This window comes from Physeter macrocephalus, chromosome 7 (assembly GCF_002837175.3).
Source record: "Physeter macrocephalus isolate SW-GA chromosome 7, ASM283717v5, whole genome shotgun sequence".
In the NCBI taxonomy this organism is placed as follows: Eukaryota; Metazoa; Chordata; class Mammalia; order Artiodactyla; family Physeteridae; genus Physeter; species Physeter macrocephalus.
The window spans coordinates 144050142-144073644 of NC_041220.1; the positions used below are offsets into that span (position 1 = coordinate 144050142).

The 23503-nt window shown below is 50.5% G+C and overlaps 1 protein-coding gene across 4 annotated transcripts in view; it reads right to left on the reverse strand.

Annotated features, from left to right (window-relative positions):
• The window catches only part of FAM193A (family with sequence similarity 193 member A), a 182061-nt gene that overhangs the window by 12553 nt on the left and 146005 nt on the right, over positions 1–23503 (reverse strand). For all 4 annotated transcript variants that reach the window (XM_028492429.2, XM_007105073.4, XM_028492427.2 and 1 more), the window contains exons 14-19: positions 16179–16377; positions 14941–15213; positions 13137–13410; positions 12360–12543; positions 11084–11314; positions 7416–8256 (exon numbers count right to left, since the gene is read on the reverse strand). In XM_028492429.2, the coding sequence (XP_028348230.1) occupies positions 7416–8256; positions 11084–11314; positions 12360–12543; positions 13137–13410; positions 14941–15213; positions 16179–16377 (2002 nt within the window). The remainder of the gene's footprint in view (positions 1–7415; positions 8257–11083; positions 11315–12359; positions 12544–13136; positions 13411–14940; positions 15214–16178; positions 16378–23503) is intronic.

The following is a 23503-nucleotide window of genomic DNA, read 5'->3' on the forward strand; positions in this document are numbered from 1 at the left end:
GACACGGGTTCGAGCCCCGGTCTGGGAAGATCCCACATGCCGCCGAGCAACTAAGCCCGTGAGCCGCAACTACTGAGCCTGCGCGTCTGGAGCCTGTGCTCCGCAACGGGAGGGGCCGCGACAGTGAGAGGCCCGCGCACCGCGATGAAGAGTGGCCCCCGCTCACAGCAACTGGAGAAAGCCCTCGCGCAGAAACAAAGACCCAAAAACAGCCATAAATAAATAAATAAAAAGTATGTACTTTGCAGACATCTATGTAAATAAGCTGGAAAACTGGCTGAAAAGGTAATTTACTACAGAAATACAGCTTAGCAAAATTAACCTCAGTGAAGAAAGAAATACTTAAATAGACCAATTACCATAGAGGACGAGAGAATACCATCAGGAAACTACCCCACAAAAAAGCACCGGGCCCGGGGGCTGCACAGGAGATTCCTATCAAATCATTAAAGCCTAAATAGTCCCAATGGAAGGTGAACTGCTCTAGAATACCGAAAATGAAAAACAAACAAAAAAAGCTTCCTAATTCTTTATGAAGTATAACAGGTCTAAGAAGAAAAATTATGTTTAATCTCCGTAGATACTAGAAAACCTCTGACAAAATTCAACACTCATTCCTGATAAAATACTCAAGAAAAATAGGAATTGTTGGATATTTTCTTAACATGATAAAATATATAAACCTTACCCTAAAGCCAGAATCTTAATGTAGAAACACCAGACGTTTCCATTAAGTTCAAGAATGATGCAATTAAACAAGAGAAAACAAGAAGCGTAAGAATTGGAAAAGGAGCAGTAAAGCTTTCTCTATTTGCAAATAGATGATAAGAGTACCTGGAAAACCCCAGAGAATCAACGATAAGACTCAAACAATGAAATAATCTGCTAAGGTAGGAGATATAAAGTTAACATACAGAAAGCAATAGCTGTCATATACACAAATGATCAGTTACAGGAGCGCTATCCAATAGAAATACAACATGAGCCACATACATAATTTAAGATTTTGTAGTAGCCACACCGAAAAAATTAAAAAGAAACAAGTGAAATTAATTTTAGTAATATATACTTTATTTAATTAAATATGTCCAAAAGATTATCATTTCAATATGTTATCAATGTAAAAAATTATACTGGGACTTCCCTGGTGGTGCAATGGTTAAGAATCCACCTGCCACGGAAGACCTAAACAGACATTTCTCCAAAGTAGACGCAGAGACTGCCAACACACACATGAAGAGATGGTCAATGTCACTAATCATCAGAAAAATGCAAATCAAAACCACAATGAGGTACTACCTCACACTGGTCAGAATGGCCATCATCAAAAAATCTACAAACAGTAAATGCTGGAGAGGGTGTGGAGAAAAGGGAACCCTCCCGCACTGTTGGTGGGAATGTAAATTGATACAGCCACTACGGAGAACAGTATGCAGGTTCCTTAAAAAAACTAAAAATACAAGTACCATACAACCCAGCAGTCCAGTCCCACTACTGGGCATATACCCTGAGAAAACCATAATTCAAAAAGACACATGTACCACAATGTTCACTGCAGCACTATTTACAATAACCAGGACACGGAAGCAACCTAAATGCCCATCGACAGACAGATGGATAAAGAAGATGTGGCACATATATACAATGGAGTATCAGCCATAAAAAGGAACGAAACTGAGTTATTTGTAACGAGGTGGATGGACCTAGAGTCTGTCACACAGAGTGAAGTAAGTCAGAAAGAGAAAAACAAATACCGTATGCTAACGCACATATATGGAACCTAAAAAAAAACGGTACTGATGAACCTAGGGGGCAGGGCAACAATAAAGACGCAGATGTAGAGAACGGACTTGAGGACACGGGGTGGGGGGCGGGGGGAAGCTGGGATGAAGTGAGAGAGTAGCACTGACATATATACACTCCCAAATGTAAAACAGAGAGCTAGTGGGAAGCTGCTGCACAGCACAGGGAGATCAGATTGATGCTTGGTGACCACCTAGAGGGGTGGGATAGGGAGGGTGGCTCAAGAGGGAGGGGATATGGGGATATGTGGATACGTAGAGCTGATTCACTCTGTTGTACAGCAGACACTAACACAGCATTGTAAAGCAATTATACTCCAATACAGATAAAAAAAAAAAAAAAAAAAAAAAGGAATCCAATGCAGGGGACACGGGTTCAATCCCTGGTCCAGGAAGATCCCACATGCCGCGGAGCAACTAAGCCTGTGTGCCACAACTACTGAGCCCATGCGCTGTAACTATTGAAGCACGCACGCCTAGAGCCCATGCTCCGCAACAAGAGAAGCCACCTCAACGAGAAGCCCGTGCACTGCAATGAAGAGTAGCCCCCGCTCGCCTGAACTAGAGAAAGCCCGTGCAGCAATGAAGACCCAGTGCAGCGCCACCCCGCCCCCAAAAATATATATATATATACTGAGTTATTTTACATTCCTTTTTTTTTCTTCATACTAGGTTTTCAAAATCTGGTTATGTTTTTACACTCACAACCCCCTCAATTTGGACCTTCCACACTTTGGTGCTCAGGGGTGACATGTGACTGGCTACTGCACCGGACGGACAGAGTTAGAAGGTATGATTGTAGAAAACACCCCGTCAAAATTAAAAGCAAGGAAGATTAAATACTTAGGAATAAGCTCAATAAGAAATGTGAAAAACCTATTAGAGAAAATTTAAAACATTTCTAAAAGACATAAAGTAGACTTGAACCAATGGAAAAACTCCCCTTGTTCTTGGGAAGGACGAACAACATCATAGACACCAATTCTCCCTAAATTATCTTATAAATTTAATGCAATACCAATAAAGATACCAACAAGGTTGTTTTTTTCTTTTTTTTTTTTTTTTTTTTAAGGGAGCTAGGCACACTGATATCAAAGTTCTTCTGGGAATACAAACATGAAAGAATAGCCAGGAAAACAATGAAAAAGGCTATGAGGAGAGAAGAGCCCTGTAAGTCATTAAAATGTACAGAACCTCTAAAGTAGCTAACTCAATGCACTAATGGCAGGTGAATGAACACAGAGGAAAAGAAGAGAAATTCCAGAACAGACCCGAGGACACACGGTGGCATCCTGAGTCACTGGGGCAAGATGAGCTTTTTAATAACTGGTGTTGGGACAACTGGCTAACCATTTGTAAAAGATAAAGCTGGATTCATGCATCACACGATACAAAAGAATAAACTCCAAATAAATGTATCAGGGAGCTAAGTGAAACCACGCTAATACTAGAAAAAAAACTTGGGCACGTTCCTCCTTAACCTCTGTGTTAGCATAAACAATTATATCTAACAATTATTTAAAATCCAGAGGCAATAAAAAATAAGTGAACTGACTATGTAAAGTAAAAAAGAAAACTTGTGCATGGCTAAAAAGCACTGTAAACATAGTCAAAGACAACTTAACGAGCTGGGGGAGTATCTGGAGCATGTAATGCAGTTAAAAGGCTAATATCCCCAATTCATAAAGAACTCTTAAAAAATGGAAGGAAAAGACCAAAAACCCAATTAAAAAATGAGAAAAAGATATGAATAGAAAATTCACAAAAGAGATATAGAAACAGCCCTTAAAAATACGACCTCACTCTAATTAGAGAAAAATGCATATGAAAACTACAGGAATAAGTGCGCCTAACAGACGGGCTCAAGTTACAAAGCCTGACAACACACTCTCTTGGTGAGGCTGTGGCCAAACAGGGGCTCGACGGGGTGGGAGTGCAATGCAGGGTTCAGAGGACCAGGCCACATCAACAAGCCCTGTCTGCACTGACCTCTGACCCAGCACTCCCGCAGAAACACCCACGCAGAGCTCCTGCTCTCTGCCCCGCTGTGTGTCATTACAAACCCCGAGAGCGGGGCAGTGTCCAGCGGAGCCCACTCAGTACCTGAAACCACAAGGAAGAGCTGCGGACGCACATGGAGGGCCTTCGGAATACAGGATGTGGGGAAAAGGCCACGGGGAAAGGCATCTCTAATATGCCAACCTTCTGTGTAAAAAACAGAAAAGCAAATAAGAAACTAAGTAGGAATGGGATAGGGAAAAAGAAATCAGGATTAAGGAGGGGAAACAAAACAAAATAAATACAATCAGAAACAAAGGAAGCCGGCTGCATTTCCTAGGAGTCCCCGTGGCTGTACTAAATGTGCCTCACTAGGTCCTCTCGGGGGAAGAGACCTACCAACCCTCAGGCTAGAGAAGGAGCCCTGAACAGACACCGAGGGCAGGTGCGCCGGCCAGTCTCCCACCGCGGGCTAATACTAGAAAAAAAACTTGGGCACGTTCCTCCTTAACCTCTGTGTTAGCATAAACAATTATATCTAACAATTATTTAAAATCCAGAGGCAATAAAAAATAAGTGAACTGACTATGTAAAGTAAAAAAGAAAACTTGTGCATGGCTAAAAAGCACTGTAAACATAGTCAAAGACAACTTAACGAGCTGGGGGAGTATCTGGAGCATGTAATGCAGTTAAAAGGCTAATATCCCCAATTCATAAAGAACTCTTAAAAAATGGAAGGAAAAGACCAAAAACCCAATTAAAAAATGAGAAAAAGATATGAATAGAAAATTCACAAAAGAGATATAGAAACAGCCCTTAAAAATACGACCTCACTCTAATTAGAGAAAAATGCATATGAAAACTACAGGAATAAGTGCGCCTAACAGACGGGCTCAAGTTACAAAGCCTGACAACACACTCTCTTGGTGAGGCTGTGGCCAAACAGGGGCTCGACGGGGTGGGAGTGCAATGCAGGGTTCAGAGGACCAGGCCACATCAACAAGCCCTGTCTGCACTGACCTCTGACCCAGCACTCCCGCAGAAACACCCACGCAGAGCTCCTGCTCTCTGCCCCGCTGTGTGTCATTACAAACCCCGAGAGCGGGGCAGTGTCCAGCGGAGCCCACTCAGTACCTGAAACCACAAGGAAGAGCTGCGGACGCACATGGAGGGCCTTCGGAATACAGGATGTGGGGAAAAGGCCACGGGGAAAGGCATCTCTAATATGCCAACCTTCTGTGTAAAAAACAGAAAAGCAAATAAGAAACTAAGTAGGAATGGGATAGGGAAAAAGAAATCAGGATTAAGGAGGGGAAACAAAACAAAATAAATACAATCAGAAACAAAGGAAGCCGGCTGCATTTCCTAGGAGTCCCCGTGGCTGTACTAAATGTGCCTCACTAGGTCCTCTCGGGGGAAGAGACCTACCAACCCTCAGGCTAGAGAAAGGAACCCTGAACAGACACCGAGGGCAGGTGCGCCGGCCAGTCTCCCACCGTGGTGGGAGCAGGCAATTCTGAAACCACCCGTGTGTCCCCCCAGGACCGCAAGGAAGGAGACACACTGTGGACTGCGGGGAGGGGGCTGCAGGGAGCACAGTGGCACCGGAGCCAGACTGCAGTTGTCAGGGTGAAAGGGTGGTTGTTTTTTTTTTTTTTTTTTTTTTTTTTTTTTTTTTTTTTTTTTTTTGCGGTACGCGGGCCTCTCACTGTTGTGGCCTCTCCCGTTGCGGAGCACAGGCTCCGGACGTGCAGGCTCAGCGGCCATGGCTCACGGGCCCAGCCGCTCCGCGGCACGTGGGATCCTCCCGGACCAGGGCGCGAACCCGCGTCCCCTGCATCGGCAGGCGGGTTCTCAACCACTGCGCCACCAGGGAAGCCCGAACGGGTGGTTTTTACTGCAGAGATTAGATACCGAAAGACACAGATGGTGGGGGGAGCACGAGAAGTGCACACATGCCCACATACACACACACGCTCCCCTTCCTAGGCCCTGTCAACCACACACCAGCAGCACCCAGGTGTGGGTCTCAGAGCCGGGACATCTAACTGTGCACAGAAGTGCTCAAAGCACAATGGGGTGCAGGGGCCACGCAGAGGGGGCTCCCACCGACTGAATCTGGGGGCATCGAAATAAACAGTGTCAGTAAAGGATTGTAACCTATAGCATAAAGAAAGAATCCACTAACCCACCCTCATATAAATAATGAAGTAAATGAAAAAAAATACATGGGGAAGGAGAGCTCTTCCTATAGAACGCTGAGTAAGAAATGGAGAAGGAATAACATCAGAAAAGTCACCATTATGTAGGCAAACAGCACAGTAAAAATCCCCCTGGGCAATAACTGTCGTTGACGGATGCTAAAAGGAGTGGATGAATGTCTGAAATGGCAGAAGGGACTCGTCTCCCCATGAGACACTCCAGGTGAGCACAGGTCAGGTGTCAGCCTGGCAGAGGAGAGACGGGCCGACTGCACGCACCACGGCCCAGGAGGAGAGTTACCACCACCGGGCCCTGTGCCTCCTGCCTGCAGGGCACCCACCAACACAGACCCGTCACCCCCAAGGCGCTGCCGCCAACGCTGCGTACTCTGAACCTGGCTGTGAAGAAACGGCACCAAACTGAAATCACTCTAGATAGTCATTTACTCTAAAAAATGGATGGGTCACACTCTCTAGAGATGTCAGGTTGTGAGAAAGTGAGGAACTGACCCGTTAAAGGAAATTAAAGATATGACGTGTGACCCTGGGTTGGCTCCTGTGTCAGGAGAAAACAACTTTGTTTCCTAGGACATTAAAGGGATGAACGGAGAAAAATGAATAAGCCTACAGCTAGATAACAGTCTTGTGTCAGTGTTAATTTCTTGATTTTAACAACTACACTGCGCTCCCTGCAGCCCCCTCCCCGCCATCCACAGTGTGTCTCCTTCCTTGCGGACACACGGGTGGTTTCAGAAATGCCTGCTCCCACCGCGGTGGGAGACTGGCCGGCGCACCTGCCCTCGGTGTCTGTTCAGGGCTCCTTCTCTAGCCTGAGGGTTGGTAGGTCTCCTCCCCCCAGAGGACCTAGTGCGGCACATTTAGTACAGCCACACCAACTCCTGGGAAATGCAGCCGGCTTCCTCTGTTTCCGACTGTATCCATTTTGTTTTGTTTAGTTGTTAAAATCAACAACTACATCGTGCACCCCCCCCCCATCTGTATCTTGCTGTTATCTAATCTCTTGTTTTGAGGAAATACACACAGCAGTATTTCAGGGTAAAAGGGCACCATGTCTGAAAGCACTCTCATTTGGTTCAGAAAAGTAACCAAGAGGGAAAGACAGGACAAAGCAAGTGTGGTGACATGCTCGGCTGGATGGGAGTATGTGGGAATCCTTCGTACTCTTTCCTGCAGTTTGGGGGAAGTCTAAAATTATTTCAAGGTAACCGAATGTAACAACAACGCCTACGTGTCCCTCATGGTTGGTGAAGAGGCCACACAAAGCACGAAGCCACGACACAGACGGCAGCACACACCTCCAGGAGGGATGGACCCTGAGAGGCACCCGACCCGGCGCCCTCCTCGTCCCAAGATGCCCCAGCTAGCCACACGCCCCCTTCTGCTCTGTATTTACCGATTGAACTGCTGCCTCTGTCTCCCTTCTTCTTCTTGCTTTTCCTGCTCTTGCCCTTGGGCTGCGGAGAGTCTGCTGGCACCGGCTTGCTGCTCTGCTCACTGGGCGCGGCGGGCTCTGCGGGGCCCGGGCTCGGCTTCTCCTCCCGGACGTGGTTCAGCTGCTTTCTGTTGCTGCTGCTGCTGGCTTTCCTCTCCTCCCTTCTGTGCTCCGCCAGGGGCGTGAGGTCAAGCACCCTGGCCTTTGACTCAGCCTGGGGCCGGGGCCGGGGCTGGGCCTCTGAGGCTCTGGGGGGCTCCAAGGGCTTCCTCGCCGGCTCACTGCCCGCTTTACTGGTCTGCTTCAGCTTCTGCTTGCTGTTCCCCTCTTTGTGGTGATGCATCATGTCCAGGAGGAAGGACAGCGGCTCCTGCTGCTTCCCGTTGACCCCTTTGGGCAGAAGCAGCTTGGAGTCTCTGGTGGCCACGCGGTCGGGGGTGTCCCCGTCGGCCCCCGGCCCCGGCCCCGGCGCTCTGTGGCCCATGTGTCTGGAGGGGGAGCGCGATGAGGCTCCTGGGTCTTCGGTCAGCTCCAGCGAGCCGTTGTGGATGTTTTCAGAGCTGGGCACGGGCTCTGCGGCTGCCTGCAAACTCCTAGCAAGCATGTCCAACTTGGGACAGTCTTTACTTGGCCTCTCCTTCTTCTTCTTCTTCACGGCTCTCAGCTTCTGAAGCGCCTGGAGCCGCTGAAACTCCTCTTTGAGCCGCTCCTCCTCCTCCTCCTCCCGCCGCCGCTCCTCCTCTCGGAGGTGCAGGTGCTCCCGGGCCCGGGCCTCTGCCTCCAGGCGCGCCTTCTCCTCCAGCTGCCGACATGAAAGGAAAAGGCACCTTAGGAGAACAGTAAGCGCTCTAAAAAGTAAGACACACACGCAAAAATGAGGTAAAAACGGAATCGTGTGATAAGAACAGAAACCTTGAAAGGGGTTGTAATAGGTCAGAAGCTTAAAGCACACCCCCATCAAAGCAGGGGGTGGTAGTCAACAAAAAATTCCTTATAGCCTTTGACCTAGCCCTGGGCACAGAGGACAAGGTCAGAGCAGCTGCCGTGCTCCTGCCCCGCGTGGGCTCTCCCGTCTGTGCGCGGCAGGAGGGGGGGTAAACCGGACAAGGACAAGACTGATCACAAGGCAGCAGTTACACAGCCACACAGGTGCCGCCAGAACCTCTCCAGGTGGGGAATGCTGGTGATGCGTTCGTGTGGGTCAAAGCAACGTTCAAGAAAATACGTACTGAAACGCTCGAGATTTCTTTTTCCCACCTTAACAGGCAAAATCCCCAATATATTTTCACTAGTGTGACAGAGCAAATGACTTCCTAAAATATTCAACATGATGTGGCAAATAGACAATGGTCATTTCTGCTGTCCAACTGGTAGGAAATTAATTTTCAACTCAAACGAAGATTGTGTTTTTTTAGTGACACACATTCCAGCAGCATAAATGGAAAAGATTCCTTCCGATTAGAAAACAAACGAGGGACTTCCCTGATGGTCCAGTGGTTAAAGACTCCGCGCTGCCCATGCAGGGGGCCGGAGTTCGATCCCTGGTCAGGGAACTAGATCCTGCGTGCCGCAACTAACAAAAAGATCCCGCACGCGGCAACTAAGACCTCGGGCAGCCAAATAAATAAATAAATAAATATTTTTTAAAAAAGAAAACAAACAAAAACCCAGTAAGAGCAAGGAGAACGGCTCCTCCATAGATCCTGCGTGAACTAACAAAAAGAAAGATCACGCACGCGGCAACTAAGACCTCGGGCAGCCAAATAAATAAATAAATATTTTTTAAAAAAGAAAACAAACAAAAACCCAGTAAGAGCAAGGAGAACGGCTCCTCCATCACTGGGCTCCAGTAAGGCTCATGCTTGTAAGAATCTCTGAAGAAAAACATTTTGCGTGGGAAACTGTAAAGGTCCTTCCGAATTTAAATATTTTTCATGATGTTTCAGAAGGTAGTATTTTTAAGAGACAACTTGCTTCTTTTTCTAAATAACTTAAACATAAAATCAGGTTAAAAATTCAATGACAGGTTTCAAAAAAATGTAACTTGACAATTCAAGTAACGATTATTTAAAATTCTTGCTCCATCTGTTAAAGGAAAGCTTTGCTGGAGGCAGCACCTGACAGACAAACTCCCACAGTGTCTCCCACAGTGGCCCCTGCAGGCACTCCAGGGCCTCCAGTCTGCAGGCCCGACCTGCCACAGGACAGAATCTACAGTGAATCCCACCCCGGTGTGTGCCGCCTTCATTTCAACAACCGGCCGGCCAACAGGAGACGAGGCAGCTTTGTGGGTCCCTCTGCAAACAAGGTGCTTGGCAGAGAGCACGGAGGGTGTGAGCGGGTGCCGAGGACGCCCTGGGGTGCCCCTGCAGCATGGTCTGGATCCAGGCCGCCTGCAAGGCCAGATGATAGGAGTCCGGGTAGGGGCAGCCCTGAAAGCACCTGAGCCAGTCCGGAGGCTTCCGACGAAGCCCAGTGGCGAGTCCCCCGGGCCTCGGACCACCTGGGACCCCGGGCGCTGAGACACCCCTGGGTGGAGTACACACCTTCTCCCCACACCAGGTCTGGGGCAGAAGCAGGCCGCTCCCTCCAAGCCGCCAAATCAGACCGGTGGCCAATCCAGACCTATCTCAGGAGCGGGGGCGGGTACAGCAGCGGCAGTGAATCCGCTCAGTTCAATCACAGCTCCCTTAAGAACCACGGCAACTAAGTCGGAAGAAACACCACACGACAAGCGGCCCGACCCCGGGTCCACTGTGGGCACGTCTCCTCCTTCACAGGGGCCTCACGCCCTCCCAAAGCAACCCATCCTACGGTCAGAACCCTGTGGTCCTGACGAGTCCCCTCTGGGCACAGCCCACACCTGCCTGCTGAGGTGGGCTCGTGGAGCCTGACACCTTCAGGGGGCTGAAACCGGGAAGAACCTCCAAAAGAGCTGGCGGTGGGGCGGGGGGAGAGGAAACCCTAGAGGAGATGCTGTTCCCGTCACCTTCAACGTCGCAGGAAGTAACGGATACAATTTCTCGCCTAGCAGCACAGTTTGCGCATCACGCTCACGCGCTGAGACCGCGCTCAGGTCCGGCCGCAGCTCACCACTGGGCCAGCCTGGCCAGTCTCGGCAGCTACTTGCTTTTGTGGCAGCCCCTGCCCTAAGGGTGAGGTGGCCGCCCTACTCTCGACGTCACTGCCACGTGCAGGCCCTCCTTGGAGCGGTACCGCCTGATCCTCCTCCGCCAGTGGGGCTGCTCGGGGCCCTGTACCAGCCTCGGGTCAAAGGCGCTTCTTCAGCCCCAGTCTCCAGAAGCCCACAGCGCCCCGCCCTCGACAGCCAGGGCTGCTTCCTCTGCTTTCCTGGGAAAGAAGTTCCTTCGACAGACAAGAGGCGGAGGGGCTGCTGCCGCCCCGATGCTGGCCAGCACAAGAACCGGAGGCCCGTTTTAGAGCCATTAACAAACCCCTGGCACAGGAGGGGGCTCCACAGCCTGAAAATACAACATGGGTCTTGAAGCGGCGTCCAGTTCAGGCTGGCAGGGGCGGTCAGGGGCTCTTGAAGCAACACTGGGAGCCTGTCGCCCAGCCCCGGCCTCAGAAGCCCCCCTGGGAGGCCGCCTGGTGGAGACCTTGTTTACCTTTCTCTGCTTATGCCGAGCACGCTTGGCGGCCCGGGTGCTGCTCACGGGTTTGGTCTCCGAGCTGTTTATAAACTGGAGCAAGTCTTCCACCCTTCGATGGTCAACCACACTCTCCCTTTCTGAGAGCTGATCCGTTTTCTTAGGTTGCTCTTCTTTCCTCTTGGTCAGCCGTAAACGAAGCTTTTCCCTCATTTCTGCATAATTTCTACTTGTTGGTGCAGCTGGAGGCTAAGACAAACGAAAACATGACGAAATGCAAGTTTTAATGATTTTGAAAATACCAAATTTCAGACCATAGCATTAAAAGTGAAATTTTTATTGCTCAAGTAACACGTGTTCATCAGGAAAAGTAACTAAATAAAATAAACAAATGGCGAGAAAAAGAAAAACCTTTCATCACCAATTACCCAAAGGTAGTATTTTGGCACTGACCTGTCAAGCTTTACATATTCACAAAAAAATCTGGCAGAGGATGTACAACTATGTACAAAAATGGTTATTTTTAAACTAAAGAAGAAACTATTACACATGCTGTAATTGATCTACTTTTTACATAATAGGGTGTGACCAGCTTCTCACGTCAACAGATGTGTTTATAGTATTTTTTCACCCCCTCACAGGTCTCCTTTCCAGGGCCGCAAGGGCCCCTCGCTGGCTACTAAAGCACCTGCCTGAGCTGAGGAGACGCGGAGACGAGGACTCCAGCAGAACCAGAGCCGCCCTCAGCCCCTGCTCTTCCCGCCACCCGCCCCCAGACACACGGCTGCCACTTGCTTGCACGGATGAAATGATTGTCCTGGGACACCACACAGTATGGATGCGTGTCAATGTACTGTGCAGTCACGCCAGAGGAATCCTCCTGTACAGGCTGTCCATTATGCGGACTCAACAATTCCCACGCCTGGGTGGTTAGTAGGTCCTAGCTAATCGAATGCAAAAATGCAGAGATGAAATACTCAAAACTAACTTTGGGCAAATACGTGTCATTATTTCTTTACGACAACTACAACCTAGAAGTGGAACCACTGTTTTAGACGTATCTTGATTTTTTTATGCTCGCAAATAACGCTTTACCCACGGTGTAACCATACCCTGAATTCAACCTGGTACATTATTCTTGCAAAGGAGTTTGCACATTTTACAATTCTAATTTAAACACGCAATTTACAAACATCCATCACGAAACACTAATTTTACGCACTTAAGTGCGCTCTCCAACACCTGCCCCTCCCCCGAGGAGGCCCTCAGGCAGAGGAGAGGCCAAGGCACTTACCCCGCCATGCCCGAAGAACTCACAGTAGCAGCAGTCACAGTACTTGCCCTCCTTCTGGTTGGTGGAGGTGGAGGTGCTGGAGCTGTGCTCGGAGCAGCTGTCCTCGTCCGCAGTCTCGTCCCCGTCGTCCTGCTGCGGGTCATAGACGCCGTTCTCGCAGCGATGCCCTTCACAGTCGGGGTCGCTGCAAAACCACGCGGGGCCCGTCAGCGAGCAGCCTGCCCCACAAGGGGTGCAAGCATGGCGAGCGGTGGCCGAGGCTGTTCTTTCCGACCAGCCTGCCCTCGCCAACGAGGCGCAGGGCCTGCACGACCCAGGGGCCCTGCAGGCAGGACAGGCGCAGGCCGGCGGGCACACCCAGAGGGGCGTCTCAGGTGCACACACATGGTCTCTCCACTGTCCCTCCCACCACCATTTCATCCTGGGGGATGTCAGGGCTGGGGAGTGGCAGCAAGTTCAAAGGTAACGAACACTGACTTTTTAAAGAAAGCTGCTCAGCGTCCGTTGCATTGTTCTTTGCTCAGCGTGTAACAAATGCGACTTCAAAACACCCACGGGCCCCCTGCCGCTGCCGCTGCTGGCGGTCTGTGCGCAGACCCAGAGTAGCCCTGTGCTCTGCGGAACCGGCTGAGACCGGAGGCCGCCCCTCCCCGCTGCCGTCCCCGGCAGGTGAGCTGCGAGGCCCCAGGCGCAGAGTGTCTCAGGCGGTCCTGCAGGGTTAGGTCGCACGGCACCCATTCTGAAGCGCGCCGGCCTCCCCCACCGGCCCGGGCTCACCTGCAGACGCTGGGAGGCGCGCTGACGGAGCCGTCTGTGGTGGGGGCCACGGGAGCAGGACAGAAGCTCTTGCGTGAATCCGCAAACCCGGGAGAGGTGGCGGCCGTTTTGGGGAAGGACGGGGCCGCGAGACTGGCAAGGTGAGGCGCGGAGGCTGGGGAGAGGGCGGCGGGAGGGAGGGCAGGAAGCGGCACCAGGCCTGTGGGGCTGTTCCTCGGGGCCGCCGGCACCCCGTGCCTGTGATCCTCCTTGTTGATGCCGTGAAAGACATCACCTGCGTTCAGAGAGGCCAGAGTCACCGCCAGGGGCCACGGTCAGGCACACGTTCAGGCTTCTCCAAGGTAAAACTTTTTTTTTTTTAAACCAGCTTTTGGTCCGAGAATGTTCAAATCTATAGAAAACTTGAAGGAATAGTACAAGGAATACCCATACACCCTTCACCTAGATTCAAGACTATTTACTATTTTGTTATATTTACACTCTCTCTCTCACACTCACACACACTCACACACACACACACACACACACTTTATTGGTGGCTTAACATGTGGAAGCAAGCTGCACTCACTCCTAAACACTCCAGCCCGGACTCCTGAGAACATGCACGCTTTGCCGTAAAACATCGACACCAGCGCCAACTACAGACAATTAACCTCGAGGTGACATTCTCATCTCACGTACAACCCCATCCAGACTTGCGGCCTCTCCCACAGTCCTTTGCAGCTTTTCCCCCAACCCAGCATCTTTTAAACTTTCTTTTTTTCCTTCCACAATACTGACATTTTTTGAGTTGAGGCCAGCTGTCCACAATTCTGGATTTACAGTCTCATGTCCGATTTAGCTGAAATATTCTACGCACGAATCCTGCAAAGGTTATGTTGGATCTTCCCATCTGATTGCACAGGAAGCACCTAACGGGTCTGCTCCCGTCAGTGAGGCTACATCTGATCAGGTGTGCAGGGGGGCAGCCGGCACCTTATCTTCCCTTTGCAATCTGCCAGCCACCTGTGGATGCTGCTCCCAGACACCGGCACTACTGCATTCCCCGAACCGAGCTCCAACGTGCTAACGCCCATGAGGCCGCTTACCTGGGGCCCCTGCCACCGGCTGGCTGCAGGGCGGCCTTCTGTCTGTATCGGTCCTGCACACGTAGTCAGCAGCGAGCTTCTACCCAGGCAGCTCCCCACCCGACTCCCTCTTTCGAGCATCCCGAAGGATTCTCGACTTTAGCTGCGTGCTACAATCCGTTCCTTTATTCTTTCCGATGCTCAAACAGTCCTAACTTTGGCTAGTGAGGCCTCTCTGATCCGGCTCCCGTGTCCCTTTGACATTTGCCACTGGTCTCTGACTGCCCCCTCGCTTTCAAGCCCCCTCTTCGCTGTGCTCAGATCAGAGTGTGACAGCGACATCACCTCCACACCACTGATCTGCATGGCAGCAGGGGCTGCATCTCGGGCTGGTCAGCAGCCCCATCAGCTGACTCTCCATGAGGCTTCTACTTTCAGATGCCTAAAAATTCCTCCACGTGTTCAGGAAGCAACGACCTCTTCCTACCACAGAACAAGGAGCGCAGAGAGGAAAGGCAGGACACAGTGTGGCAAAGCCCTGGAGGGTGTCAGTGCGACAGTTAACATTCTCATCAGAGTCCTAGAGGACATGCTCTTTGTGCATGAGCATTCTTAGGTGTTAATTACACTGACATATCTGGCCAGGCCGAATGAAAGGGAATTACAGAGATGCTGAGGAAGAAGGAGCGAATACGCAGCGCCAACCCCGAGGGTCCCTGCGAGCTGGTGGGCCTTACCGAGGGAAGGCGGTCTCTTGGACGACACTCTGAACTGGCTGTTGCTTGACTGCACCGTGGTGGCCGTGCAGGACACGGAGGAGGTGGCTGACGACGTGGCCATCACAACTTTGTTTGCTTCCATAAAAGCATCTTGGAAATTGTACAAACATTTCTTTTTCGCAGCATTTTTCTTCTCTTTACTATCCAGAACTGCAGGCGTTTCATTGCTAGATGGAGGTGGAAGAGCTTCAGGTCTTGTTTCTGAGAGTGTTGGCCCTAATATGTCATTCCCTTCAGAGAAGAATGGGAAAATTAAGGCTTCTAAAAGAAAGCATTTAGCTAAAACCCAAAGGACACCTGCTGACTAAACTATTAACACTGGGGCTGCTACCGAAGTTAGGATTCCAATGGGATGACACTAGTCAACTAGTTTTCATCTCTGAAAAAAAATTTATTGAGCACCTACTATGTGCCAATTCCTGTGCTAGGTGCTTTCCAAAAGTTATTTAATGTCTTAAAACTACTTTCTGAGCTTAGTACTATCATTCCTATCCTGAAGATGAAGAAACTGAGGCTCAGAGAGGCTAAGCAACTTGCCCAAGGTCACACAGTTAGAAACCCTTTCTAAGCACAGACCAGATGTCAAGTCTAGCTTGCTGTTCTGAGCACATGCAGGGGCGGGGGTGTGGGACCACCAGGGGCTCTGACCACGTGAAGACAGAGATGAGGCAGAGGTACCAACCCCTCTTCAGGCATGCCCTGCCCTGCCACTGAAGAAACAGCTGCACCTCAGCAGATGAGGCCGCGAGGAGGAAGGTACTTGTTAGAGGGGACAGGTCCCATGTAGGGTCAGTGCAGAAAGAGAGAAAAGGAACGTAAGTCATAGCACTCAAGCCACACCACCCTGCTGCACTGGGTCGAGGTCTGCTGGTCACCAATGCTCGAGAACCAAAGGCCCAACGCTGCACCCTGGAGCCAAGACGCTCAGCAGCCCTGAGGCGGGAAAGACCCAGTGTCCGAGGCCCGTCCGGCTCCTGTGCCGGCAACGGGCCGCCAAGCCCAGAGCCTTGCTCCGCTCCTGGCGGCAGACACGGGTGGGTGGAGCAGCCTGAAGGGGCCCAGGGGCCTCCTGCCAGAGGTGGAGGCGAGGGGAAGCAGCAGCCCGGGCCCCTACTGGGGAACTGCAGCAACAGAGAGGGCAATCCACTCAGCACAGATCATTTTAAACTTTAAGAAAGTTTTCATGAGTTCCTTACCAGAAATTGTATCTGGCAAGAAAGTGCCAGGATTCCAGTTCTTATCATTCATCACTTCTGATCCCCAAAGACTTATAAATTTAGAACTATTCCACTCTGGAGTATTCCCAAAACAGCTCGGATAAATATGGTCTTGAAGAGATGCATTGAATACCTGATGTTTATTTGTGTGATTCTGAACAGGTGCTGGCGGTAAAGCCTACAAAAAAAAATGTTCTAATCATATATCAAAATTAATATTCTATTTACCTAAGTAGTTAAACTACAAACAGACAAGTCATTACTGAAACCTTGTGGGATACGCCTGCCGTGAACAGGTGTCCCGGGGAGCACATCTCGCAGAGGCTTACTTGATTATGTATGAGGTTGTACGTGACAGGGCAAATTTGAACCAGATGTAGATTTTAAAAGCAACTGATGCTCAAGGAATATATCAGAAAACTTTAGACAACTCAGTGACTTCTAACATTCCTCCCTAGTCACATTTTATTTTATTTTTTAAAATAAATTTATTTATTTATTTGTTTTTATTTTTGGCTGCCTTGGGTCTTCCTTGCTGCGCGCGGGCTTTCTCTAGTTGCGGCGAGCGGGGGCTACTCTTCGTTGCGGTGCACGGGCTTCTCACTGCAGTGGCTTCTCTTGTTGCGGCGCACGGGCTCTAGGCACGCGGGCTTCAGTAGCTGTGGCTCGCGGGCTCTAGAGCGCAGGCTCAGTAGTTGTGGCGCACGGGCTTAGTTGCTCCGCGGCACGTGGGATCTTCCCGGGCCAGGGATGGAACCCGTGTCCCCTGCCTGGCAGGCGGATTCTTAACCACTGCGCCACCAGGCAAGCCCCCTAGTCTCATTTTAAATGAGGCCCATTTGCATGAGATCTGTTCCTGTGGCTTATTCTCATCTGACGTTTTAAAAATCACTGCGCACCGCAACGAAGAGTAGCCCCTGTTCCCCGCAAAGTCAACTTTGGAATCGCTCATAAAAATGGTCAGCTCTTACACTGTTCCCTCACACTTGGACAAAGTGCAGTGTAAGGCTGAAGAAAAGATGGATTCTACATTAAGCTCTAAACCCACCCTCCCCGGGGCGGGGAGGGGAAGACCCTTGTCTTGAGGTGCCAAGGGAGGGCGCTGGGTCCCCACATTTATGGGGTGACTGGCCGTCCGCTGCTCCCTGCACATGTCCTGGGCCTCCCTCCCCTTGGCCCCCATCTCACAGCCCCCCGCCCCCCAAAAGCCCCAACAGTCTTCCCCACCGCAGCCAGAGCGGGCTCATGGCATGTGAGTAGGAGGGCGCCACTCCCGCACTTCGGCTGTGCCACTGGTCTCGCACTGCTCTGACGTAAAATCCAAAGTCCTGAACGTGGCGGCCGGCCTCCCCCGTCCTTCCTGCTCACGAAGCCCCTGGACACACGGGTCTTTCCTTGGTCCTCAAACTCCAAGCTACTTCTTGACCCACAACTTGGCTCACACCGTGTCCGCTCTCTAGGAGGTCCTAATCTCAGCTCAGACCTTGCTGACTTACATTTATCCTACTGGCCACAGCCTAGGTGTCACGTCCTCGGAGAAGCCATCACTGCCTTTGCTCTCACCACCCAGCACCCAGACCAGGGTGGGCCTGCCCATCAGACACACTAAAGTCCATAATTTTCCCTCTCAGCACTTACCACAGTCATAATTCAAGACTTATCTTTAACCTGTCGGTTTAATGACTGCCTTGCCTCCAAGTAAGTAAGCTGCAAGGGGACGGGGCCACCTGGATCCTGGCCCTGCCGCCCCCAGCATCTCGCTGATGTAGCACACGGCCTTCCCTCTGCAGGTGTGCGCCCAGGCCCACCCAGAGGAGCTACAGGTCTGTGCTGGGAGTGTCCCTGAGGACACAGGAATGAGCAGTGAGTGCTGTGAGGTCAGGTGGGAGGGTCTGGGGGTGATTCCCAGGGGCGGTGACGGTCTGGCAGAACCCTGAAGGCCTGGCTGGGCAGAGGGTCGAAGGGAAGGGTCAGGGCACGGGGACAGCCAATGTCCAGGGACAAGTGTGCCACAACCTGGTGGGCTGCAGGGGCCACAGCAGAGACAACTCCGTGTGACTTCCGTCCTGAAGGGGCTGGGGAGCCACAGAGGTTTCTACGCAGCAGGGTGAGACGGTCTGGTCAACTGATTAGAAACATGGATCTGTGGCAACTGGTGAAGGAGCCAGCGGAGCAAGGATGACGCGGAGAGCAGTTAGTAAGGGGCCGGGGAGGGCTGGAGCGCGGGCGGGGCAAGTGGGGAGGAAGGGGAGGGTTCGGGAGCTCCAGGCCGGCCACGTCTGAGCTGAGACTGCGCTCAGGTCAGAGCTGCTGCCTCTGGCTCCACCACCGGGAGGCGTGGCCATTGACGGAGCTGGACGTTCCAGGCTGCCCAGTCTGAGGGGTTCAGGGCCAGCTCGCCCTTTACTAGCTGTGTGACCTCAGGCAAATTACTCAATCTTTTTGTGCTTTAGTTTTCTCATCTGTAATTTGGAAATACCTACCTCCAGGGGACGCGGTAAGAATTAAACCAGACAGTGCGTGTCAAGGGTTCAGCGTATGGCCGGGCCCAAAGGAGGCATTTTCCGAGTGCTAAGGTGGGTCTCCCTAGACACGAGCCAGCCCCCCACCCAACCCCCGCCCCCGCTTCCCTCCCTCAGCTCGGGCCGCTGAGCAGCTTAGCGCACCCGCTGACCCCAAACGGGCTCAGAGAGACGAAGGTGGAGGGTGAGGCTGGAGCGGATTCAGGATTTGAAAGTGGGAAGAAACAGGGCTAGACTGGACGCCCAGGACCAAAGCAGAAGCCTGGACCAGCTGTTCAGGCGGAGTAGCCCCAGGGTCAAAGGGCGAGGACAAGAAACCTGTATTTCAACAGATGTCAGTTTCCACAAAGAAGTGACAAACTAAGAGCTGCTTTGCTGAGAAGGGACGGACGAAAACTAACGATCCAATGGGAGAAGGTTTCTTAGTCTTGAAGACCTTCTTTCTGCTAAGGGCAGACACACCTGAGAGGCTGGAAGCAGCCGCCTGCTCACCACGTCAGCTCTGAGAAGCAGCTCGGAACAGCAGAAGCACGTTGAGGGCTCGGAAGCTACTCGAGAACTCCGGAGACCCGCCGGGTGCAGCCAAGCGTTGCTGGCTCCTTCCTCCTGGAGAAAGCCTGGCTGACCGCCGGGAGCCACCGCCTGCGTCTTTCCAGAGAGCTTTTGCTCATCCTTCAGGACTCTTGATACCCAAGCATCACCTCTCTGCAAACCCACCCCACAGGCTCAGGGAGTTCTCCTTCTTCAGTGTTACTTTCCTACTCCGCATCTACAATTCCTATTAAGGTACGTCGTAGTAGTTTGAGTTTTCAAATTTGACTATGCTTTTGTCTTCTCTTTAGACTGCAAGGTCTCTGACAACAAGGACTAGGACCAACCGGTTTTGATTTTTCTAGCATGTAGCACAGGGCCTGGCACATACTGGATGTTCAATAAATGCTGGGCAGAATTTAACTTGGCGGAATAAGGGGATGTAGTCACGGAACTGTTATATTGGAGACCTAAGTTAGCGATTCTATACATCTGATTCACACACTTCCTCAGAAGCCCGTCTACTCAAAACAGGAGGCCCAGCTGTAGAGAACAAAGGGAGCAGGTCCGTAACAAGCAAGCCGTATTTGTATGAATATGCTTCTGCGCAAGACGCCTACTAACTTCTATAGCTGTGGGTTTCCCTTCACGGAAAAAATAGGCACCTGTCACCCAGACCATTTTGGGGCCAGGCCTCCATAAAAACACTAATGATTTAAGCACAAAATAAGCCTCTTGACATGCGGATAATGCTATTAAATTGGAACACTGCTTTCCATCTTTATACAAATCCACATGGCTTCAATGAACAGAAGTTCTCAATTGTTCTCCTCTTTGAGACAAAACCGACTCACGGGAAAGCAAAATTTTGCTTTCAGTGGAAGCTCCGACACACACACTAACTGATGCCCTCACCACGCACGCCGCTGCGTTTACGCAGGAACCTCAGACCCAGCCTGTCTCACGCCCAGATGTCATCCCAGACGCCATGAGCATGGAGGCGAGAGAGCACAGGCCGAGCCGCTGAGCACGGGCGGAAGAGGCCGCTGACGCCCAGCATGCAGACAAAAGGGTCCACTTATATCCCAGCGAACAAGAGAGTGGCGACCCCTCTACTCTGCACTTCTTTTCAGGGGCTCTTCAATACTCCTGCCAGAGGAGAAGAGGCAAGAGCCCCACCTCGGTTTCGCTGTTTCTTAGGGTCAGAAGAACTGAACTCTGCCTCTGAAATAAAACGCAGATCACAGGTCACAACATGCCCCCCAGGTGGCAATCTATTTATGTCCCTATTTTCCACACAGCATTTTTCTCCCTCGAACTCCAACTGAACTTACACTTGTACCACGTTTAACTTTATGAGACACTTCTGCAGTGGTTGTACACAAGTAACCCGGTGAGGGGGTGACAGGTTCACAGGCCCACAGCCACGTGGGAGTCACGTCACCAGGCTCCGCTCAATGCACTGAACTCACTGACCATTTCCAGATAACCCTTATGCTCCCGTGGAGACTTCAAGACATGTGTCCACCTTCAGTTCCAGGCCCTCCCTAATGGGGCAATTGCTTCATAGCACACTCTCCAGATGGAAAAGACACAGGACTTAAAGCTGGAAGCCTCGAGCACTGCTCCCAGGCCTCGCGCAGCAGGTGTGGCCCATGTGCTCATCGCTAAGGCTGTACGTTCTCCCTCCTTGGGTCTGGTCCAGTGAAGGGGGACACTTCGCTCTACGTCCCAGACAAACGGCACCACACACTTTTGTAACAAAGGGCTGAGCTACGGAGAAAGCAAGGGAAACGGTCCACAAAGAACCGACAAGAACATGGCAAGAAAAACAGGACCCAGTGGAGGTGCGGGAAGGGATGGCTGCCCTGGGGACGTGTGCGCCATCGTCACCGTGAGGAGGGGATGGGTCTCTGGTCCCACGGGAGGAAGGAGAGCTGGAGACAGGGGGAGCTAGAGGGTCCCAGGGGGTCAGCTCCCTGCTGGCACCTTTGCAGCAGCAAAGGCAAACCCTCTCTTGAGGAAGCATCCCCCATTCAGCACCTGCTGAACAAAACATGATCTCATGACAAAAACAGATTTAGATCCTCAAGGTTTCATTCAAACACAGAATAACTATGTGTAAAGTGCTTAAAGAGAGGAAAGATGAAAGAAAAAAGTGATCAAGGAACAAGAGAACATAAAAGGTTTCTAGGGCTTCCCTGGTGGCGCAGTGGTTGGGAGTCCGCCTGCCGATGCAGGGGACACGGGTTCGTGCCCCGGTCCGGGAAGATCCCACATGCCGCGGAGCGGCTGGGCCCGTGAGCCACGGCCACTGAGTCTGCACATCTGGAGCCTCCTGTGCTCCGCAACTGGAGAGGCCACAACAGTGAGAGGCCACAACAGTGAGAGGCCTGTGTACCGCAAAAAAAAAAAAAAAAAAGGTTTCTAACATATTTGAAAAATAAATAAATTAATAAATTAAAGCTTAGAAATAAGAATTACAGGTGGGATTAAAAACTCAAACTTAAGGGGCAGGTTAGACCCAATTATAGAGAACCACTTAACTGGAAGACTGATCCAAAAACAGTTCTCAGAACAGACTGAGACAAGGAGATGCATTTCAGGTACAGAGAGACCATCAGGTATGACGTGTAGGATGAGAAGGTCTAACCAGAGGTCCAGGGAGAGACAGCAGAGTGGTTAAGAGGGGATACAAACAAGATAAAATGGCTGAGAATCATCAGACGGGGAATTCAAAATTACTCATACGCTGCGGGCTCTGACGGGAAAGGTACACAACATGCACGAACAAATGGGGAATATGGGCAGAGAGAATCTAAGAAAGAATCAAAGAGAAATGCTAGAAATAAAAAACACTGTAAGAGAAACTAAGAATCGGTAGACTGGACACAGCCAAGAAAAGAATCAATGAGCTTCAAGATAGGAGAAACTTTTCAAACTGAAATGCAAAGAGAAACAAGAATTTAAACAAACAAACAAAACCCCCAAAAAACCACCACCAACACTGACCAAAAAAATAGAACAAAATGTCCAAGAGCTGTGGGGCAATTTCAGAAGACATTTCAATACGGTGCCTGGAGTCTGGAAGGAGAGGCAGAACAGGAGAAACATCTGAAGGAGTCACAGCCAAGAACGTCCCAAACTCACAAGAGACACCAAACCACAGACCCAGGAAGCTCGGAAGCCACCAAATAGAATAGATACCTGCAAAATCCACACCTGGGCATATCATATTCAAACTGCAGAAAACCAAAGACAACAAGAAAAACTTGAAAGCAGCCTAAGGGGGTGGGGTTGGGCAGGGGGAGAAACCTCTGCACCTACAGAACGAGGAATGCAATCACAAAGGACATCTCATTTAAAACCATGCAAGCAAGAAGAGTGGAGTTAACTGTGTTTTAAGTGTTCCAAGAAAAAAAAAAAACCCACCAACCTAAAATTCTGTATCCAGCGAAATTATCCTTCAAAAGTGAAGGGGAAATGATGACTTCCTCAGACAAAGAAAAACTGAGGGAACTCATCCCCAGCAGACCTGCCCTGCAAAAAATGTTAAAAGATTCTCTTCAGGCAGAAGGAAAATAATATAGGTCAGAAATCTGGATCTACATAAAGAAAGGGAGAGCAATGGAGAAGGAATAAATGCAAGTAAAATAAAATCTCTTATTTTTCTTATTATTAATTGATCTAAAAAATAACTTTGTTTGAAGTAATAATAACAGTGCGCTAGGTGATTAATATATGGATAAATGAAAATAATGACAGCAACGTCACAAGGATGGGAGGGAGGAATCGGGACTAATCTGTTAACAAGTACCTATGCTACATGCACAGCGGAAGAGTGGGATTGAGCAGGGACTCGGATTAGTTAAAATGTACGTTCTAATACAACTGCTAAAATTGAAAAAAAGGCACAATTAATATGCTAAGAGAAGAGAGAAAATGGAATCAGAAAATGCTCAATTAAAAGTGGAGAAGCCAGAAAAAGAAGCCTCTGATAACAAACAGAAAACAGTTACAAACATGGTTGTTATTAATCCAAACACATAAAAGAATCACTTTAAAAGTGAATGGTCCAGGCTTCCCTGGTGGCGCAGTGGTTGCGCGTCCGCCTGCCGATGCGGGGGAACCGGGTTCGCGCCCCGGTCCGGGAGGATCCCACATGCCGCGGAGCGGCTGGGCCCGTGAGCCATGGACGCTGGGCCTGCGCGTCCGGAGCCTGTGCTCCGCGACGGGAGGGGCCACAGCAGC